Source organism: Amblyomma maculatum, chromosome 6 (assembly GCF_055883805.1).
Source record: "Amblyomma maculatum isolate TAMU_Amacu chromosome 6, ASM5588380v1, whole genome shotgun sequence".
Taxonomy (NCBI): Eukaryota; Metazoa; Arthropoda; class Arachnida; order Ixodida; family Ixodidae; genus Amblyomma; species Amblyomma maculatum.
Window position 1 is genome coordinate 36,971,526 of NC_139349.1, and position 22,024 is coordinate 36,993,549.

At 43.4% G+C, this 22,024-nt stretch overlaps 1 protein-coding gene and 1 non-coding gene across 3 annotated transcripts in view; one reads left to right on the forward strand and one right to left on the reverse strand.

The window, feature by feature from the left end:
* Nucleotides 1–860: 860 nt before the first annotated feature.
* LOC146185531 (nephrin-like) overlaps nt 861–22,024 on the forward strand; it is a 177,868-nt gene continuing 156,704 nt past the window's right edge. For both annotated transcript variants that reach the window (XM_084606481.1, XM_084606482.1), the window contains exon 1: nt 861–1,173. In XM_084606481.1, coding sequence (XP_084462607.1) covers nt 1,029–1,173 — 145 coding nt within the window. In that variant the 5' untranslated portion in view covers nt 861–1,028. The remainder of the gene's footprint in view (nt 1,174–22,024) is intronic.
* TRNAT-CGU (transfer RNA threonine (anticodon CGU)) lies at nt 15,974–16,046 on the reverse strand. Its single transcript has one exon. It is a non-coding gene; the product is annotated as a tRNA-Thr (tRNA).

Here is a 22,024-nt window from a genome sequence, read left to right on the forward strand (position 1 = left end):
TAGGCAAGCAACCTTGTTTCAATCGGAGCCGTTTTAAGTTTCCTTTTAATAAACCACAATTTTCTTAATGAAGAACGGCAGATATCTGATATGTGACGGGACCATGAAAGATTGTTCGCGAGTGTAACACCGAGATACTTATAAAACTCAACTTCCTTAACTAAACTGTCCTGAAGCTTATAAGAAAAATGCTGGGCGTCTTTTTTCTAGTGATCCGTAATAGCACCGTTTTCTCCACGTTAAGTTCCATGCCCCATACCTTGCACCATTTGTCAATCTCAACAAGTGCATTTTGCAATAGAGCATGATCATCCGTGGATAAAATTTCTTTAAAAACAACACAATCATCAGCAAATAATCTGATAGACACATCGTTATTGAGTACATCAACCAAGTCATTAATATAAATTAAAAATAAAAGCGGACCTAACACACTGCCCTGTGGGACACCAGAAGAAACGCGTAGTACAGCTGATAAACAACCCCCAATGTCAACAAACTGTGTTCTATTGCTAATATATGCCTTTATCCATTGAATTATCCACTGAATTAAATACTCTCGTAAATATCGCGTACTTTCCTGTTTGACCTCGACATGCACAATAGCTGCTCTTTCGAAAGAACAGGTACACATTGCGTTTGAGAAGACCCGCGTGGGCCTTCCCGTCTGCCACCTATCAGCAGCCAGAAGCACGAGCGCCGGACTCTCCCCCAAATATAGGGATTCCCGCGCGGTGGGAGCGAAGCGGGAGCGCGCGCTCGGAAGGGCGTGCAGGCGAGAAGTTGCGCAAGGGGTCTTCTGCGCAGCTTGCCGCAGAGCGGGCGTCCAGCGCCGCCGCCGCATCGCGCAAGCAGCAGCAGGAGCGGCGGTTGCGGCCGCGCCGTCGTCAGCGACGCTGCTCTCAGCCGCCAGAGCGTGCCCCCGTCAGCGCGGTACCCACCACCGCCGCCGGCAGAGCGCACCGCCCCCGCGACGAGTGGCGCGCCGCTTCGAAGAGGAACTTCTCGCTCGGCTCGAGCTTCGCGCCATGGCGCCGTCCCGGGCTACGCTCAGAGTCCGGCCTCCACCGGTGTTTGCCGACGCGTTCTTCACCGCCGTGACGGCGGGGATCGTGGTCTGCTTGTTGATCACCGCACCTGTCCACGGATACCTACAAGACGATGAGACCCCAGGTGAGCCCGCCGTCAATATTTGATTCGAGGAGAAAAGTCGTGTCCTCACTGGCTGCTATGGTAGCTGAGCGCGTACTTTACCCGCTTCGTTGCTGGAAGCATATAATAAATGACAATATCTGGCAACAGATGACCGCGACGGCTTTTGTGCCAGCGTAGAAAGCGGCAGGCACATGCTATATGACGAAATGAAACAACTCTTGATTGTATTTTCAGCTTCCGAAATCGTCGAGATTCACTTTAAAACTAGCTCCTTGGTGCAGGCTTTAATTTCTCAGTCTGCGTAAGTCTTCAGTGTTCTACATCGCAAAGAGACGCATGTAAGGACTCAGAATACGAAGTTCAAAACAAGACACCGAAGCGCGTCGTTCAAACGGTGCGTGGAGAGCTCTTGAACACGTACGACGGAAATCTACGGCGGTGAAACATTTGCGGAATACATTGTTTCAGCTGTCAAAATAGGTGCTCCCACAACTCGGATGATAAGCGCCGGGCAGATTTGTGGTGGCTGCGAATATCGGATGAATTTATCCCGTGAGAGCGTTGTTTTCGCTTTGCTTCCTTTTCCTCCTAGTCGGCTGCTCTCAAGCAGACGCACGCTCGTGCACGCACGGCTGCTCTTTTGATTTGGCGCCTCCCCGAGTGATGCTGACGGTGTGCGCGAGTGGTTTGCTTCTGTTGCAAGACACGCTCGCGCTGCGGCGAAGCCCACTATATGTATCAAGTTTTGTCGCTTTAGAGTGCTCTGCTTTTGGAGTGCTCGTTCGTTTCGTTTCTAGTTTTATTCCCAACAGGTATACTTCTCACATGTCTTTCTTTTGGAAGGAAGTGACGTATCAAAATGCCCAAAAATCTTCGATTTCTTTTTTTTTTTTATTTGCTTCCCTCGCGTTTCACGATTATTATAATACAGAGCGTGGTACCTCTTCCAGGGACAGTAAAAGTAATCGCTGAAATAAGACCCGTCTTTTGAGTTTTGCTAGGGGTTGAGCCAGGCTCCTATGTTAGTACATAGGCGACAATACGTTTCATTGCATGATTGCCTTTCAACGAGCTTTGATGCAGTGTGTTGAACTTAGAAGGGCGTGATGAGAAATTGTAACATGTCAGGGCGACATTTTGAATCTAGTCCAAAGTTTTTTTTTTTTTTTTAAGAATGCACGAAGCCACAACTTTCCCATGTTTTCAAGATACGCTCCTTCTAAAGTTTGAGCGCGGCCAGAGAAACTGAAAATAGCAGATTTTTTTTCATACGAATCACTGTAAATCGCTCAAAGGGTAACAATAAACTGCGTGCATTGTTTTTTCTTTTGCTAATGGTACATGCCAAAACAAGTGTAATAATTTCAACGTTGGACATTTATCAGACACAGTTTACATTGCTATTTCTTGTGCTGCAGTGTAGTTGAAAGAACAAACAAACAAATATTTTGGTAACCGACATGGTATTTGTTTTATTTTTAGAAAAGCGGGATCTTGTCTTTAATGTTTCATTTTATTCTTCTGCTTACTGCAGAAATCGAGACATCTCTTGACTAGCGTAAGTGTGCAGGGATGTGTCACATCTTTTGAAAGCAATATCATGCATAGCAGAGCCGAACGCAACGCGTCTTCGTAATGATAGATTAACAGAATAAACTGCCCACATGACAAACCCTTCCTTTTTGTTTTTTTTGTTTTTTTCATCACTTTGACAAGATAAAGGAATTGACAATTTAATGCTTCAGTGAAGAGGTATTTAAGGAGACGCACTGCCACGAACGCCTTTTTTAGAAAGCTCGCGCTCCATAGATAATAGTCAGAGCTTGAATCTCGGGAGCCTGCTGAAAATCAAAACCCGGTTTCATTTTGTGGTTTGATAATGTTCGTTTACTATGCGGTATATTTTCCTGCACTTTTGCTCATAAGTTGCTAAGTTGATTTTTCCTGCTAACGACTTTTTCTGCGATATTTGATGCTTCGTAAAACTAACTGGAAATAATTTGTGATTGTTTCAAAGCTCAGCGCAGCCTTTTGTAAGGCCTGTATAAATTTCAGGTAATATAATTAGTTGTAGTATTAGTAGCGAGTTACTAGGTATTTGTTCCACGACCGATAACGCGTCATGTCTGTTCGTGCTTTGTTTTTTGGGATTATGTTCATTTTCTTTTCTGTATGATTAGCACACCGCTGGCCCCGTACACTGATTTCCAGGATGTCAAATGCCCGCAATGAAACTGGTTAACACTGGTGCACCGCCCTCTTTATTGCTGCGTGGCTTCCATTTCGCCTAACAGGTAAATTCATTTCAAATATTCTCTATGATACTGATCGCGTACGCGCGCGCTATTTAAGTGAAATCCTTTATTTAACATCTAATATCTCATCGAATATGGAGGAAACCCTACGCTGAGCCGTTACGAAAGCTGGAAGCCCGGCCTAAAGTAATCCTACCATACAAAGATTTCCGCTCGAGCTGGTTAATCGAGCGATCGCCCGCATTTCTCCGCGAGTTCGCGCGTCTCCATTTTTCAGTGGCTGCAATAGCTCGCTGCTAAGCCACGCGAACTGCGATGAGGTCTAAATTTTTATTGAATGTGCCGTTTCGCAGCACAGATTGAAAAAAGTCCCCATTACTTGTACTTAACGTTGACACGGGGTGTAAGTTAACGTTTTTTGTTTTTTGTCTCCTAATTCCGCTTGATGCGCTTCGCATATGAAACAACTTGAAAACACCGGAAAAAAGAACGCGTATATATTAACACCGTACATATGGCTTGTTGCCTTTCAAAGAAGGCAGACAGGTAGGCGGTTGAGGTTAGGGAACTTGATTTACGGATCTCGCGCAGACTATGCTATGACTATGCAGCTAGCCTGATGGTGGTGACTATGATGATAATCGATTGTTCTACGTGAGCGGATCTGCGCTGAAAACCGCAGGAAAGAGTGCTCACTTTTCTGGTGTGGCAGGAGAACCTCATTTTTAGCAGTTGATTTCTGCTCTAATATAAGTGCTTTTACAACTATTAATAGTTTTATCCAAATGCACCATGTTCTCGTTTTGAAACGCCTGCAAGTAGAACCGGAAGTTCACTCAACAGTAATTAAGGAGCAAAACACAGAAACACGCCTGCCCTACATGGTTTTTGTACGTCCCAAGCTACATCCTTAGGAACGGCTTGACTGCGCTCGTCGACGTTCGCTGATGTTTACTATTCTGGCGTGACAAGAAAAATATTAACGTGCGGAGAGCGCTATTTACATTAGCATCGTCTGCTGTGAAGCCACGCGCGTCCTCTTACTATAACGCAGTAAAGGCGGTACAAGAAACTAAAGTATACCAAATTAAAAGCGTCAAAATGACAGAGCTAATCGCAGACGCTGAGAGCTAACGTTTGAAGCAGGAAAACCTTAGCGAGCGGCAAAGCGAGACGGAATTTTGAGCCAGACAAGTAAATACCCAGACCGATTGTGTTTTCTTTATTTGTCTTCTCTGTTAGAACTAAGCGCTTGTTTGCTTTCTTAATTTGCAAAAGGCATATATACGCGCACGGACTTCCATTATATTTTACATTTTCCTTTTCGGCATCTCAACAGCATCAAACTTATGATTATAGCAGTGTCTCCTTGCAGTGTACCGCACGCAATGCACGTAACGTAAATTTCAAGCTTGGAACGCGTAACGTATGAAAAAGAAAAAAAAAATATGTATTTCCGGTGGTCGCAGCTCGGGTGCTTAGACATTAGATAGCAATTGCCGCTGCAGGCAACATCTTTCCTCTTCTATAGTTTTTATTTATTTTTAATTTTATTTTTAATACACCACCGCCTAACAGAAAACGACCATCAGGCACGGGTTTTTTCTCGCAGGGAAAGCACTTCTTCACTGATTCGAAGTTCCAATAAAACTTTACACCGCTCGTTATTTGGAACGGGGCAGTCGGAAATGGACGCTGAACGGCGTATGTTCCGAAATCGTCGTTTCTGCAGAAATGGCTCGCATTTTTAGGGGCAAGCGTGACTTCAATCGCAGCGTAGCATTGTTATTCTTTTAGGTCAGCTGTTTGGCTGCTAAAGTCAGTAGAGAGGAGGAGATATTTCCTCAAACGGTCAGTACAGACAAATCTGGAACGCCATCATTTTTACGCGCATCTCTGCTTCTCACGGTTCATATAATTAAACGATACCAGGTTTAAAGATCCACAACTGATGCTATTGAGTGCGCCATTATAAGTTAGCAAATTGCTACCTTGAAAACGTGCACAAGACGCGAGGTAGAACTTGTATACGATCGACGCGATATGGCGTAGAATTGCCCGTATACGTAATGTTTTATTTCTCCATTATAAGCAGCTGAATGTAGCTCTCCTTATAGGTTATTATTATATTCAACCATACCATCCCGTCCAAGTTCGCATGCTAGCTCTTTTCGAATATATAGTACGATGTTTGCTCACCAAATGCTAGAATGATATAAATGCATTGAAGCAAAAAGCATAGAGATGCATCTTAATTAACCACAGAAGTTCCCTTTTTGACAATCGTAAATATATTCAAGATGGGAAGGCGCGAGCTTCGTACGCACTTTCAGGGCAGGACGATGGTTACCTAGTACTAGAGGTCAGTTCAGTGAAACACAATTAAGACAACTCAATCACGAACCGTTAAGCGATAATATTTTATATCGCCGGTCTAAAGGCTAGGTAAGCTGACTTTCGCTTTTACGCGGCGATGACCGCTCGGTGAGAGTGTTAATAAACTTCCCTGTATTTCACCTTCGATAGCTAAATTTCACCCATCCCGCCATAGCGCTGAAGCTTTAATTATATAGCGTTTCATTTGACGATAATAATTCACTTCCAGTTGAGGACAACTGTGCATGAAAACCACTGGTGCCCACTTTTCTGAACTATAGCCGTTACCTTTCGTGGCGTGGCTTACTCTAAGCATCACAAAAGTTCATCGAACATTCTCTCTCTGAAAACTCGGACTTTCCGGTCAAGACCGATACGAAAAGCGTTTATGACCTAAAAGAAAACAGCATATCACAAGAATACTAAGGCGATATAGACGGTATGTGTCATGGGCTCGCTGTACTGGTTTAACATTTTGCACAACTCGGATATATGCAGTATGAGCTGCCTGCGGCTTCCAGATTCATGAGTGTTCTTTTTTTTTTTTTTTTTTTTTCGTCTTGGATGTGGAGACTGCCGAGCGGTAGCAGTTCCAGTAAACCTAGTTTCTAACTGAGAGTTACTTAGAGCCTGTTAAAAAGGTCACGGTGTTAAAGCGGTCATCTACTATGCCACGTCCGATCGAAGCGCACCATCCTTATGAAAAGCAGATGAACCTCGAAAAAGAGTTTAAATTTGCATTCGAGTTTATTCAAAGCCTTGAGTCAGAAGCTGATGAATGCGACACAGTGAACATATACTTAGCATTCAACGACTGAGTAGACACTGTTAGGGATTTTTTTTTTTTTTCTTTGTTCAGAAATGAGATATAAAACTCCCTCTGTGGCCCTTTCAGTTTTTCCGAATTTGATACTTAGCTATCATAGCCAGTATATTAACTTTTTTAGTGTGATCCGTATTTCTGGATTCTCCTCCAATTTCACAGAGACGATGGGAGAGTGTTGCGGGCAAAAATCGCTAAGGAGTGAAACCCACACGGAAAGATAGACAGAAACGAAGATGAGTGAACGCATGGAGCGTAACCAGAATGGTATTCTGGTTGGCCACCCAGCACAGAGGGAAAAGGAAGAAAAGATGTGAAAATAAAAATCTGCGCGAATGCTCACAGTGCACGCCTATGTGTGCAAATAGGAAGGGGAATATCGCAGAAAAGACGAGGCTGAAAAAGCTAATGAAAATAAAAAGCGCGAAGGGATATGACTGGTGGAGGAAAGAGGAGAAACAATTTAGGATTGTAGAATTGTGAGCTGGCATCATGCGTTAACGCTCAGCTTTTAGGGCAAAAGGAAAACGCGAGCGGCAGTATCAATATAGGGCTCAAAATGGAGACAACATTAATGCTAATTGACTGCCATCCTCGTTTGAGTGTGGAAGTCAGCGAACAACCGGAACGTTACTAGAAATGGGCCAAGCGAAAAGCTACGGAAGCGAAAGCGATGACCGAGAAAAAAAAGAAGAAAAAAAAAAAGTCGGCCGGCGCATAGTCTACTGCGAAAAACTTTAGATTCTTTTTATTCTTTTAGTTCTTGGTTAGGAATTTGCGTCCTTTAGACCTGCCTTTTAAGATATGAGTACTCGCCGCTTGGATTGCTTCCTTATTTTTTATTGATCAATCAGAGCTTTCACGTGCACGTTAAGCAGCATCTCGCTCGTCCATACTCTCTGAGGCGGAACAATTGCTATCATTAATGACGGTGCCGGCATAATTTTCTTTTTATGCAGCACGGAACTGAAATACGAAGAGCAAGTGCAGTCCGCGGCTGTTAAGGAAAAATAAAACCAGAAATTACTGGTGGCAAGAAAAGGGGGAAGCACGCCGAGACTCATTGTAATTGACTTTGCTAACGAAGTATCAAAACTGAATTACACTTTTTAGTTCACATACTTATAGACTCGAGATGGGGATGGCACCCAGTGGAGCGAGAGTGTCTCGGCGTTTTGTTCAGTCTTCGTTCTCAGTCGCGCATTCTTAATTTGCGGGGCGTTGGAATTCTTTCCGGGAGATAACTTTTCTTGCGATGACAAGTTGTTTTGTGTTATAAATTTTGATGGTTGCTTATAATTTGTTCATTTTAAGACAGCCGTTTGTAACGAGGTGGTGGTTACTATGAGCATATATCGTTTATAGTTTTGATGACGAATTGCTTTCTTCATAAAACGTTGCACGAACGTTAGAGCCGAGCCGGATGCTTCGTATTGTTACGGACCTAGCCCCGAACTATATAAGAACATGATAGGTTAGGAGGCTATATATTGCGAGTAAGCATAAATCAGATTACGATTAATTCCTTTTTTTTTTTTTTACGTTATCGAGGGAGCCACTACGTTAAAAATAAATCTTCAGCATTCTTCATCATCAGCACATCTAGAGGTTTAATAGGGCGTACAGTTCGGAGAGAACAGTGCCATAAAATGTTCGTTGTTCTTTTTAATCATTTGAAAGCTGCTGGTACTCGTTGTCACAGAAAGCTCAATTTGTACCTCCATTAAGATGTACATTGTTTATTTTTGTTTCTTTTTTAATAAATACAATAACATTAAAGAAATGATGGCCATACTGTATGTCTATACACACTTCAAGTTTGCGTTTTTCCCCATGTTACATAAAGTCTCTGGTCTTTATTTAACAAGTATTTTCTGCGCGGATTATGGGGGAATACTCTATCAGTAATATCAACAGCATCAAATGATATAAGTGAGGTTCGTTGGGATATATATAACTTTATTTTATAACAAGCAGGTTGAGCGTCAGCAAGGTGACATTCACTTTATGCTTAGCTCCACGCAGACATTTGCAAATACTAAGAAGTAGCTTTTACTTACGTGGCAAAAATTTATTGCAAAAAAGAACATGGTGCGAGAAAATGCAGGTACAGCTGAAAATGCATGCGCAATAACGGATGGCGTTCAGTGATCAAGCCGAAGTCACTAAACTTTTATTCCAAAAATACATTAGAATAACTTCACTTACCTGTTTTGAAACGGCTCGATATAATATTGAACAGCACATAGAATGCAGCTGAGTCTCTCCATTGTTTCCCAACTTGCTCAGTTGCACTTAGTACATTTCGTTCTGCCTGTATTCACGAAGCTTTATGCTTCCAACTATACACGTCAGGTGCGTGCTACCTTCGGAATGAAGTGTGGCTGTTGCGGTGTACCGCGTGCTTACCAGCTATAGTGCCGCCTGCCCCTTAATTTACTGTACTTCTTCGCATCAGCTGTTTACGTAATCGCTGACCTTTATCTCAATGTACATGAACAGCAACAAGTACATTAAGCCTCCAGGCCTATAACTCTGTCGTTAAAAAAAAAAGAAAAAAAGAAAGAGGCCTGTACTAAAAGGAGTCGAGAGCTGTGCTCCATAACTTCTTCTAAAGGGGTTTAATGCGCTCTTTAAGATGAAAACGCTGTGGTAGTAAATATTGGAGCTCTTTCTACGGAACGATGCGCCTTTTGACCTTTTACTTTGCCACTGTCCTCCATCCACCTTTCAACCCACTTGCTTGGGGCTTGATGCGGCTGGGCAAGCAGAACGCTCAGGCATGCAGACTGGCCTCCACAACCTCGTTTTTAGCCGACACTTAGAGGAACCGCAACCTCAATCACGCACGAGGGCAACAAATCTCGCGCTCACGCACTATAGCGATCTTTTTAATGCGCGACGCCTGTTGGAACCATAATGGCGAAACATGCTCATCGCAACGAGGCGCGTCTGTACACGTAAGCGACGCGCGCGGCTTGGATGCAGTGACGTGAAATATATAGTTTACCTGTCGAAAACAGAAAGGGGGAAAAAAAGTAAATTCGTTGCATATAGAGCGGCGGTCGCTCGGAGTTAAAATTGATTCTCGGGAAGTAACATCAAGCACTTTTCGTCGAGGTCGATTGAACGCAGCAGGTTAATCGAGAAATTGATCTGACTGCTCCAAATGTTGCGACGTCGAGATTAATCTCCTTCGCTTGCTCTCCGTGACCGGTCGTGCCCATTCTGACCGCTCTTGTGTATAGCGACGTCTTCGGGGGAAACAATATTTAAACAAACAAAACAGCGGTGACGCGAATCCGCCATTGTGCGTTCTCGTAGGCAACGTACACTGTGCGTGTTGAAACTCTGCCTCGCAGTCAGCCTCGCAAAGCGATTCTTATCGTCATTCTTCAGTGGATGAAAGGCACGCTCCTTTCATGCGATACACCTTGCAAGTAAAAATAAAGGAACGGAGACAGAACAAAACCCTTTCACAGAGGTCGTTTCCAGCAGCAGGTATATGAGACCATGTCGTAACGTGTACAATTTGTCTTGAGGTCTTTATGAGGCGTGCTCCCGCCTTGCAGTGGCTGCTCCCACAGCCGAAAGGTCAAAGTACGCTTTGCGAAACACAAATGCGCGCTCATTACTTACGCTCCTTAGCCCCAGGGCGCGCTTTGTATTACGCCTCGTATATGAATTACCATGGGTGCATATATGAATGGCGGCCCCTGGAACAGTCGCATTGTTTGAACAGTCTCATCTGCAAGCGACAAGCGTGCTGAAAACCCACCGCTTATATCCAGTGCCCTTCTACAGTTATCGTAAGGTACCGGCGTACGAAAGATATTAACCGCGAAGCCGATTGCGTGGCCTTCGTGGAATTGACGCGAACAAAGGATAATAGCTGTCGCCGAGACGGGCCAAAAAAAAAAAAAAAAACGGTGATTCTTGCTGAACACTGCGGTATGCTGTGAAGACTGCTGGATCATTGGGAGCTGAAACGAATGAGCGCAAATGATGTCATCTTACTTTGCAGAGCTACATGCCGTTTCACAGGATATTTGCAGCATCGTTAATTGTAAGGGCAACCTGGACCAGTGAGGATGACTCGCGCAGCATGACTGTATTCTTACCACACTTACACATCGCGATCAACAGACGCGTAGGAAAAAATCACCCAAAGAGCTTCATCCACATTGGCCTACGTAGCCCTTACTTTTCGCCTGCAGTGCTTGAAACAGCTTGTGAGAAAAGGCATTGAAAATGCGGATTGCGCTCGATTTAGTCTTAGATGGGTTGTACTTTTTTTAGCCATCTGGTATTTGCTAATTTGTATTGAAACTTCAGAATGAAGGCGGCTAATCGATTGTCTTTATCAAACTCGGAAGCCAAACCCAGTCACTAAACCATAATCACTTTTCCTCAGCCGATGACCGTCATGAAACAGATGACCGACATAGTGTCAAGCATCCGGAGCGTAGTGATTCCATTACGGGATGCGCTGCCATTAAAAGGTAAGGTGGGCAATGGTGCCAGCCTGCAACTATCACCCTGCCGAATTGGTGAGATCGCCTATCGATGATTCATTGGACGGCGGCCCGGCGTTCGGGAATCACGTGATGCGAAACGACTAATGAACCTTCGGGCAGAATCATTTCTGCGTTGGGACTGGCGTGGAAATCTAGAGCACCACCGCCAACAACTGGATTGACTTGGGGAAGGGAGGTCTTAGTGTTCTTGGTTGACATGCGGTCGCTCAGGACGACGGCAAACTTTGAGCCGATGATAAGAATCGAATGGCGCTGCATTACGGGGCCCTAAATCTACATGAACCAACTGACTCGGCAGCGCTGGTCTGCACATATATTGCTTCACGAATGCGCACGCAGTCACTCAGCCGTTCTTTCTGGTTACTTGCGAGCATGAACTCTCACTCGCACAACGGAGTCGAAGCTCGTGTACATTTACCTCGTATTTTTCATTGTCTAGAGCGTTATGAAGTACTCGTGCCTGGTAATCAATGTTCTGAACATTAGGTCTAGCTTTTCGATCTATGGATTCCCTTTCATTCCCTACAGACGGTTGGCGAATGCTGGTGGGCCGGCTTGAACAAAACAAAATACATTAGGGATAAAGGTTAGTCTCAGTACAAACGTTTATATAGTCATATTTCATCACGTACATAGATAGCAGATCTGGCGATGCCTTTCTTTTTCTTTTTAGTAGACTAAGTAGGCGTACGATCATGTGCCCGTGTGTTTTCCTTTTGGTGAATCCGCGTTTACGTAGTGAAGTATTGACCACTGCAATGAAGACGCTGTAACTTTTTCTTATCGCAATTGATATTAGAACACGGATTGTATTTCACCAATAGAGTATTACTGTTAATCACTTGAAACCTATGAGTAGCCTAGTCTAAATACGACATGGCATTAATTGACTTACAGTAATAAAATTACTGTAATTTGATTATTTTTTGCATTAATTCGTAACATAATGAATTACTTTTTCAGGTTGTTAATTAAGTAACGTAATGAATTACTTTTGGTAGTAATTTCGCAGCAAAAGTAATTAATTCCTTTCGAAATTACTTTTACTAAAGTGCGACACAATTCCTTCAATAGACAACAAAGTTCCGCGAAAGCAGGAACGACTTGCGGCAAGCCGAAGCCAGCGTAACAAATCGGCAAAAGTAGACAGAATTAGCAGAACAGTTCGTCTGAGACCTCGTGTGTAGTATGGTCGCTTAGTGCGGCTATCCTATGATAACCATTCTCCAAGCAGCAGGATAAAAGGCGTCAAGGGAATGCCGAAGGGGCAGATGGTGCGGGAAGGCTGGAGTTGAAAACTAGCTGGGAGCGCGGCGCAGTGGCACTCCCTCGGCTAGGGCACAGCGGTGCCTGGTTACACTCGTGACCACGGGGCGAGGGAGGATTGGGGCGGGGGGAGATAGGTGGAAGGTTCCATGACATGAGATTCCGTGGCTTGAGCATTCTGAGCAGTGAGTACATGGTGTCGACGTCGATTCTTGGGACTGCGGAAGCAATAAATAAGCTAGCTTTTTCGGGCCCTTGAAATGGCGGGGACAGCTCCGGGCCAGCAAGACGCTGGGTTTGCCGGTCATTTCACGACCGTTCGACCCTGCTTCTGATTTTTTTCTTTCTTTCCTTTTTTATTGCGGTTGTCTTGTTCTGGTAATGACAGTGCTGTAGGAAAGAAGGAAGGAATAGGTCTCTGGGACGTAATTTGGCGGGAAGACGAAATAATGTGTGTGCTTCGCGTCTTGAGAACAAGTTGTTTTGTTCACTAGCTTTACTTAGTTTTTGCATGGATGGAAACTAGAAAGTAATTTAAAAGTAATTGAATTACCCAGTATAAGCAATTGTAATGTAATTTCATTACTTTTTGGGAGCAGTAATGAGTAATGTAATTTAATTACTTTCCTGCGATTTTCGGCAAAGTAATTAGTAATGTAATTTAATTCCTTTTGAAAAATAATTTTGCCATGTATGGTCTAAATGGTTCTCAGAGGAAATCATTAATGCTAATCTACATACTATGCGAACGTTACTGCCAATAGCAGTGTTGCATAAATAATATATAACCATTTTTGTTATTTGCCGGCGTGACGTCAAAGTGACGGTAGCTTGAGACGAAAGTTGCAAGTGCCGAATCACGGCTATCATAGATTAGCGGCCTGCCACATCGATGATAGCCTTCGCCACTGAGGTTACGCTCTGGTTATTTGCTTGCTGCGATATGCAGTCAATACTCTGGGCGGTCACCAGTCAGCCAATAGTCCGCTCGCTTCTCAAGGACTTTTGAAGGCCTAAGAGATTCACTTCCCCCGACAGCAGTTAATTATATCACAAGACAAAATGGACGCGGTATGAACAATAGTGAGGCGATCCTAATACAATACGGTTCCCAATTCCGCCCGTGCGCATAAATGAACTAAATCTGTGCAAAACACACTGTCTTTGCTCACTGAACTCGCAAGAAGAGATAAACGAGCTAATCAAATGCTGCCGTTTGCGAAGCAAACGCACTAATGGATGGGCAGTGAAACCTCTACATTCCTGCTCAACATTCACGTGCGCTCAATTTATACGCCTATCTCTTTGCGCCGTTAGCGCACAGAAATTGCTAATCGTACCCGTGGCCTGATAGTAAAAGGGCAGGGAAGTTTTTCGTAGAAGCTGCCAGACTCTTATCAAACCTTTTTTTTACAGCAGAATAAATAATTTATTTGCCCTATGAGAACCCATGTGGGCCTTGAGAGCTAAACTTAAGCTCTGTGTTCTCCGTTTCAAATGTAACGTTTAAAAAAGAAACGGAAAAAAAAATCAGGACGCCAATAATCAAAGGAAATCTTGTGCTGAGTTTTAAAAAGAAAATGTGCTTCATGTTTTGCCGTGTGACTGTTCATTTTAATGATCATCAGCATCAAAAGTTTACAGTATGACATTTCTGACGGAGCAGATGCACCCCTTAAAACAGTACCGTCTGCCAGGCTGTGCGCGCTATACATTATTAGGAGACGAAATTACCCTAATGTGTTGGAAATACGTGTAAATATTGTTTATTATCACACTCAGCAAGCCAACAGTTGATTTAAAAGCACTGGCGTTAGATATTGGCTATATATATATATATATATATATATATATATATATATATAGGGGAAATGAGGACGCTCGTTATAATACATGAAGGAAAGAAGCCAACAGTCGGCGAGGCCAAGGAAAGCATTGGGGATGGTACTTTATGTCTTTTCTTTTTTTTTAATGTTTACTTGGATGATCACAGAAATTAGTAATGTAATCTGTTAAGGGGAAAGATAATTAGACTCAAAGTAGAAGAAAAAACAACGTGCCGATGGTGGGATTCGAACCCACGACCTCCGAATAACGCGTCCGGGGCTCTTCCAACTCAGCTACATCGGCCGCTGTCCCCCCTGCTACTTTCTTGAATATTTTATGTTGTCTGTATACGAACCTTGAGAGTGTTCACCAGCGCCACCCTCAGCCATAGCGGCGGACGTGGGACGTCCTTTGTTACCGCCTGCGTCACGTAGAACGTGATCAAGAGCGAGGGCGAAAGCTGTGCTAGAACCCTCTTACGCTACCTATGGCCTCAAGACTGCCAGAACCGAGACCCCCGTAAGCTACAAGCAGATCAATCAAAGGGAAATGAGGGTGCTCGTTATAATACATGAAGGAAAGAAGCCTACAGTCGGCGAGGCCAAGGAAAGCGTTGGGGATGGTACTTTATGTCTTTCTTTTTTTAATGTTTACTTGGATGATCACAGAAATTAGTAATGTAATCTGTTAAAGGGAAAGATAATTAGACTCAAAGTAGAAGAAAAAACAACGTGCTGATGGTGGGATCCGAACCCATGACCTCCGAATAACGCGTCCGGTGCTCTTCCAACTGAGCTACATCGGCCGCTGTCCCCCCTGCTAGATTCTTGGGTATTTTATGTTGTCTGTATACGAACCTTGAGAGTGTTCACCAGCGCCACCCTCAGCCATAGCGGCGGACGTGGGACGTCCTTTGTTACCGCCTGCGTCACGTAGAACGCGATCGAAAACGAGGGCGAAAGCTGTGCTAGAACCCTCTTACGCTACCTATGGCCTCAAGACTGCCAGAACAGAGACCCCCGTAAGCTACAAGCAGATCAATCAAGGGGAAATGAGGTTGCTCGTTATAATACATGAAGGAAAGAAGCCAACAGTCGGCGAGGCCAAGGAAAGCGTTGGGGATGGTACTTTATGTCTTTTTTTTTAATGTTTACTTGGATGATCACAGAAATTAGTAATGTAATCTGTTAAGGGGAAAGATAATTAGACTCAAAGTAGAAGAAAAAACAACGTGCCGATGGTAGGATCCGAACCCACGACCTCCGAATAACGCGTCCGGTGCTCTTCCAACTGAGCTACATCGGCCGCTGTCCCCCCTGCTACATTCTTGGGTATTTTATGTTGTCTGTATACGAACCTTGAGAGTGTTCACCAGTGCCACCCTCAACCATAGCGGCGGACGTGGGACGTCCTTTGTTACCGCCTGCGTCACGTAGAACGTGATCAAGAGCGAGGGCGAAAGCTGTGCTAGAACCCTCTTACGCTACCTATGGCCTCAAGACTGCCAGAACCGAGACCCCCGTAAGCTACAAGCAGATCAATCAAAGGGAAATGAGGGTGCTCGTTATAATACATGAAGGAAAGAAGCCAACAGTCGGCGAGGCCAAGGAAAGCGTTGGGGATGGCACTTTATGTCTTTTTTTCTTAATGTTTACTTGGATGATCACAGAAATTAGTAATGTAATCTGTTAAGGGGAAAGATAATTAGACTCAAAGTAGATGAAAAAACAACGTGCCGATGGTGGGATCCGAACCCACGACCTCCGGATAACGCGTCCGGTGCTCTTCCAACTGAGCTACATCGGCCGCTGTCCCCCCTGCTACTTTCTTGGGTATTTTATGTTGTCTGTATACGAACCTTGAGAGTGTTGGCTCCTTTCCTTCATATATATATATATATATATATATATATATATATATATATATATATATATATATATATATATATATATATATATATATATATATATATATATATATGTACTAACGGTCATTCTCTCATGTAATGTAGCACAAGAGACATTAGCAGAAATAAATAAATAAATAAATAAATGAGCGAATCCAGAAAAAGCTTAGGTTGCATTTGCATTGAATTGCAGCGCCAACAGTTTGTCGAGAGTTCGATCTGACAGTCAACAATAACATCATCATTTCTTTCCAGTGGTGTACATTTCTATGCAATCCAGGACGTTCTATCTAAGTTCCATCCGAAAAGTGTTGCTGAAAACTGCGAGTACAGCCCCCACGCGCGCCAAGGCTGATGCCATAAAAATTGTGAATGGTCAGAACCTCGGTCTTTTAATGTACGGATTTACGTAAGTTAACTCAGATTTATCTCAGAATGTGAGATCTAGGTCTTGCTGTTTCTTAGATGATGTAGTCGCCATGCCTTTGGCTACTCGCTCGAATCCTGTCTCAGGAATTTCGCATAGGCTGAGAGGGGTAAATTAAGGTTTAAAGAAATTCGCTAACCTTGCGTAACTTCAAATCGAATTTGGACAGCCCATTTCCCTTGCCTCTAACACGCCTCACACTGAGTACATGCTCGACTTGAATAACGCAGACAATTTGCAGTTCGAATAGAATAAGCCAGCATTGAAAAATTTAGGGCCATATTTTATGAGGATTTATTTAAAATGGACATCAATTTTCAATCTCTGTACGAGTGACGTCAGCAGGACGGCAGCATAATACTACACCAGCAAGTGGTCAGTCCCTGTAATCGCAAGATCGCCAAATCGACGCCAGCTTCCGCCACTTGCCTGACGCGCCGGTTAGCGACTGGTTGCGATGTACAGCCAGTAACAAGGGCCAGCAACTAATAATGCAGTTGTCCGCTCGCCTCTCACGGACTCATAAAAGCTACACCAACGTCAACAAATAAAAGGAAATTATGCCCAAGAACAATGAAGAAGAAGAAGAAGAAGAAGAAGAAGAAGAAGAAGAAGATGAAGAAGAAGAAGAAGAAGAAGAAGAAGAAGAAGAAGAAGAAGAAGAAAAAGAAAAAGAAAGAGAAGAAGAAGAAGAAGAAGAAGAAGAAGAAGAAGAAGAAGAAGAAGAAGAAGAAGAAGAAGAAGAAGAAGAAGAAGAAGAAGAAGAAGAAGAAGAAGAAGAAGAAGAAGAAGAAGAAGAAGAAGAAGAAGAAGAAGAAGAAGAAGAAGAAGAAGAAGAAGAAGAAAACAACTCATTCGGAACATGTAATGGGTGCATAATAATAGGTTTACGGACGAGACCCAAATTCAAAGACTGTCCCTCTTTCAGCCATCGGTACACGGTGGGATCTCCTTCTACAGTCAACTGAAGGGAATGTTAACAACCGTGGCGGGGCAGCAATGCTCCAGTCGTAATTTTAAATGGATAAGTGTTCCCAATTGAATATATGGTTCCTGTTGATGCAGCTTTAGATATAATAATACATCTTCATGGCGGTGAGATGTTTCCCAGTGTACAATACATGGGCTAAGAGCCAATCGCATCTTAAGCTTCGATAGTTCGCTACATTTCCTTCATTAATGTTTTGACACGCAATATTATGCCCCAGGAGATCCCTTCATTTGCACTAAAAATGTAGCATCGAGACAGCCTGCGATCAAAAAAAAAAAAAAAAAAAACGAAACAAAGTAAGTTGCTTTAAACTGTGGGGGTCATTTTAAATATTTCGAGCTCGTATTACGGTAACCCACTCTCCCTGGTGCTAACCTTTCTCTTCGTCGCAGTGTGGCACCGTATCACCAAAGTGATATTTGGAGTAGGGTGCTGCCTTAACTCTGCTTCATGTTCCACTCCTGTCAGTGCTGCTTTCACTGCCGAATTTTCCGCACAAAACAAACACAGCCGAGCCAGCAGCCTTTCGTTTTAGCGGAGGCCTCCGTTGCAGCTTGTCCTCTACCCCTAATCGCTATACGTACAGCGGCCTCGTGCACTTACAGCACGTGGGAGGAAATGGGAAACGAAATACTTATCGCCACACCACACACCATGTCGCGATTACGGAGCTTCGTATTATACCCTCACAGTGCGCGAAAACATCCTCGGCTTGTCCTTGGCTTCACATCGGGCACATGTAGTGAACGGCCGCATACGTGTAACGAGCGTTTAATTAGAACCTAGGCGGCTGCAGCGTGCACACTTTGGTGGTTTCTTGAAAAGTATTCTTTAATTTGGCCATTATTTCCCCTGCTGAAGAGATGAAAAATTGGCACGCTTGATATATGTCTCAATGGCCAAGAATCCTCGTATTGACGTTACATGCCGAACCTGACCACTAGGTTTGTAATGGTTTTGAGGCCATTAATGTTAGAAATATTTGCACCGAAGGCAAAACTGTGGTAGTAGTGCAGACAACAACAAGTATCACAGATGCATTTGCTTCAACCGTTAGTAGTCACGGTTGTTGTAACGTTTCAAAAGTTGTCGGGGCAATATTTTCTGAATTTTAATATGCTTTATTTATTCACTATGAGAATTCGTTCTTGTTATTTTTCTGTTATCATTATATGACTATTGTGACTATTATGATCTAAATATTTTATACATATACTATTGAATATTCTTTCATATATATTTATTTAATAGTACAGAAACATTTTTAATAGCAACAGCGCCTTGATGTCAAGGCGGATGTCTGTTCAGTACAAATAAAAGTAAAACAGAATACCAATTATCCAAGATTCTTGCAATAACATTTGCGATAATATGTAATTTTAGAAAATCTACCTAAATTGCGTCCTCAGAACATGACCTCGAAAATTAGGTAGGCGTCCTGCAGATCATATGCCTGAAAACAAAATTTTATTTTACAATGTATAATGAATACAAGGGGCTCTAGCTAAAAAAATGTTTCGCTTCGAAGTTTCTGAAGCCAGTGTGACCACCGATGATAATTTATTGATAATCGAAATTGGTCTGGATAGCGACTGTGGTCTGATTGTCTACCTCTGCGTGATAAAACGTTTTATAACGAGTTTCCTAACACCTACCCAGAAATTTTAGACAAGCATCTTAGAAAAAACTTTTGAACAGCGTTTTTTTTTTTTTTTTTTTTTTTTTACATGATCGTAGAACTGCACCGAAGCGATCATTATATCTGCATGTATTGCCCCAGCAGGCTTCTAGCTTTTTTTTTATTTGTTTGCTAATTTCGAAAGGTCGCCCGCTCGCTTTCCAGAGCAGTCCTAATTACACGTTTTTAAAGCAGGAAAAAATTCAGAAGCAATATTTTACTACGAATTGGATACTGAGACCTATATATGTTCACAAATTATGTTCACATGCTTATATGTTCAATATGTTCATGAAAGTGTCTTGAAATATTCTACATTTGCCTAAATTATTTTCAAGAACGAATGTGGTCGGTTTCATAGGCTGCTTTGGCTACTTAATGTAACCAAAGAAAAATCTAAAAGGAAGTTTTCGCTACCCGACGGAAGCGTAGCCTATTGTCGTGAACGCGTACATAACACTAGCTCAGAATATACCCCATTTTCTTCACTGTTAAAAGGTGTTCCAAAAACCTTCACTTGTAACTACTTGCTGTAAGGTTTATTTTAGTCGTCAGAGAGTACATATTCAATATATCTACTCAATAGAAAATATGTCTAACGCCCTCTCTTCCGAGTCTTTTTTAAATCAACCTCCGTACAGTCGCGCAATTTTACAATCATCGGTACGCAGTAGAATCAATCTCCCTCTACACTCAACCAAAGGAAATGTTAGCAACCGTGACGGTGCAGCAAAGCTCTGAAGCACGCTTCTTCACTTAGGCGCCATGAAGAATTCCAAGAACGGCCGTATCCTTTTCCATTTCCTCTGTTTAACGACTACCTCGCGAATAGTATTGCTGAGCCACGAGCACTGATAGTTAACCGAGCTCTCGATGCTACCGACGGGTCCATGATTCCATTGGTTAAGGTTTCGACTCGGAAGAAATAAGGCGTTAGAAGGGAGCAACTTTCCACCGTAGACGTCTCTGTTCAGCAGCTTCCTTCTTATTTCTTTTTCGGGAGCGCACTCGCGGACTTAGCCAGAATTCTCGCAAAGCTCCTAGAGAGGATCGCTAAATGACTAAACGAAATGATATTTTTTTTAGCCTGCGCATGTGACGCTAGTAATCATGAAAAGAATACCGACTAAATCCGTCAGCGCAACTATGTTGTAGAACGTGCTGCAAAGGTTGCTAAACTTTGGCCACCAGCATTTGCATCATAACACTAAAAAATAACAACAATTTCGTTCCCGACCAGAATAGACCTAAATTCCTCCAAAAAAAGGGCGTCACTGCTAGCTGATATACCCTCCCGTTTCCTCTGATGCCGATGACGTAGCCCGGAAGGTTGACGTTACCTTGCACATGGCAAACACACCCTTGTGAAGTCACTTACAAAGACGCATCTATGCGTGCAGTGCCTGAAAGGTTCATTAATCTCTATTACTGAATCTAAGGAGTTCACGTTTTCGTAATGTCATTGTATAAATGCCGACGTTTTTATACTCAGCGTAACAAAACTGCTATTATGGCGGAGCCGCAGGACTACCCCCGCATGCAGTACTGACAGCACAGATTCCTTTCAACACGCAGCCGGGACATTCATGGGCTCATAGCTCGTTTCACTACGCAAATAGTCGTGCTCAGACAGTAATACTAATACTGAGAGAGACTGCCGTGACAGTCTTCATTCGCAAGTGCTTTTGGAGACAGCGCCTGAAATAGCTCTGGCAGATCGCGCGCCTGGGCTCCAGAAAATGTCGTATTTGGTTAGCCGCATCATCATCTCTGCGGCGGTAGTGAAGCCCCTTCGATCCCTTACGAAAGATTCCCTGACCGCAGAAGCCTCACAAAGAGGATTTGGGATTGATTCGGGCTTTCATCGGAGGCCACACGCGTCGCCGTTGCGGGAAGCGTAATAGAGACGCAACATCAGGCATGTCTGCGCTCGCTGTGAGTGCGTGGATACATTTATAGAACAGGACTCGCACTTTTTTTTTTCTTTTTGGTTCAGTTGGGGGGAGGGGGGGGGGGGCGGGTTCGCAGGACGCGCAATATTTACCTGGATGGTATGAGCGATGTTTTGGGGATATGTGTCTTGGCATAGAACTTGCGTTGATGTGTGTCTTTTCACGAACTACTGAATTCATTTGGAGTAGCCTGCCAGGCCTCTCTGTTGCAAGAGCAAAATTCTTCAGGCTGCATTAAGGAATGCTTCCCATTCTCTCAGACACAAATACGATGTGTACGCAGTCTCAGCAGCTTGCTCTTCTCTTCTTTCCGACTCACTGTTCTAACAGAAAACGTCATCAGAAGAGGTTTACCGGCATAAAGGGAAGGAATCTTTTTCAGTCGGCCGAAGAATCGGCTATGAAAGTGAAGGATGGCAGTGGATCGTGGCGGCAAGCAAAATTGATGTGAAATGCATTTGGTGAGATTCGTCTTTCATAGCATATACCTATATATGCTTCAAAGCCTTGGTGCTCGTGCTGAGTGGGGTTCCTTGGCCTCATATTCCTCGCTGGCTATATAATGCAGTGCGCCGAATCATCGCTCATTTGTTGAGATTCGTCTTTCATAGCATATAGGTACCTATATATGCTTCAACGCCTTGGTGCACGTGCTGAGTGAGGTTCCCTGGCCTCATATTCCTCGCTGGCTACCTAATGCAGTGCGCCGAATCATCGCCTAAGCAGACCGATGAGGCCTAAGCTTCATCAGTAATTTTTGCACCGTTTTGTCTCGTATGAAATAACTTCACGATCGAAACAGAAACACGGACGACAGATAGTGAATATTG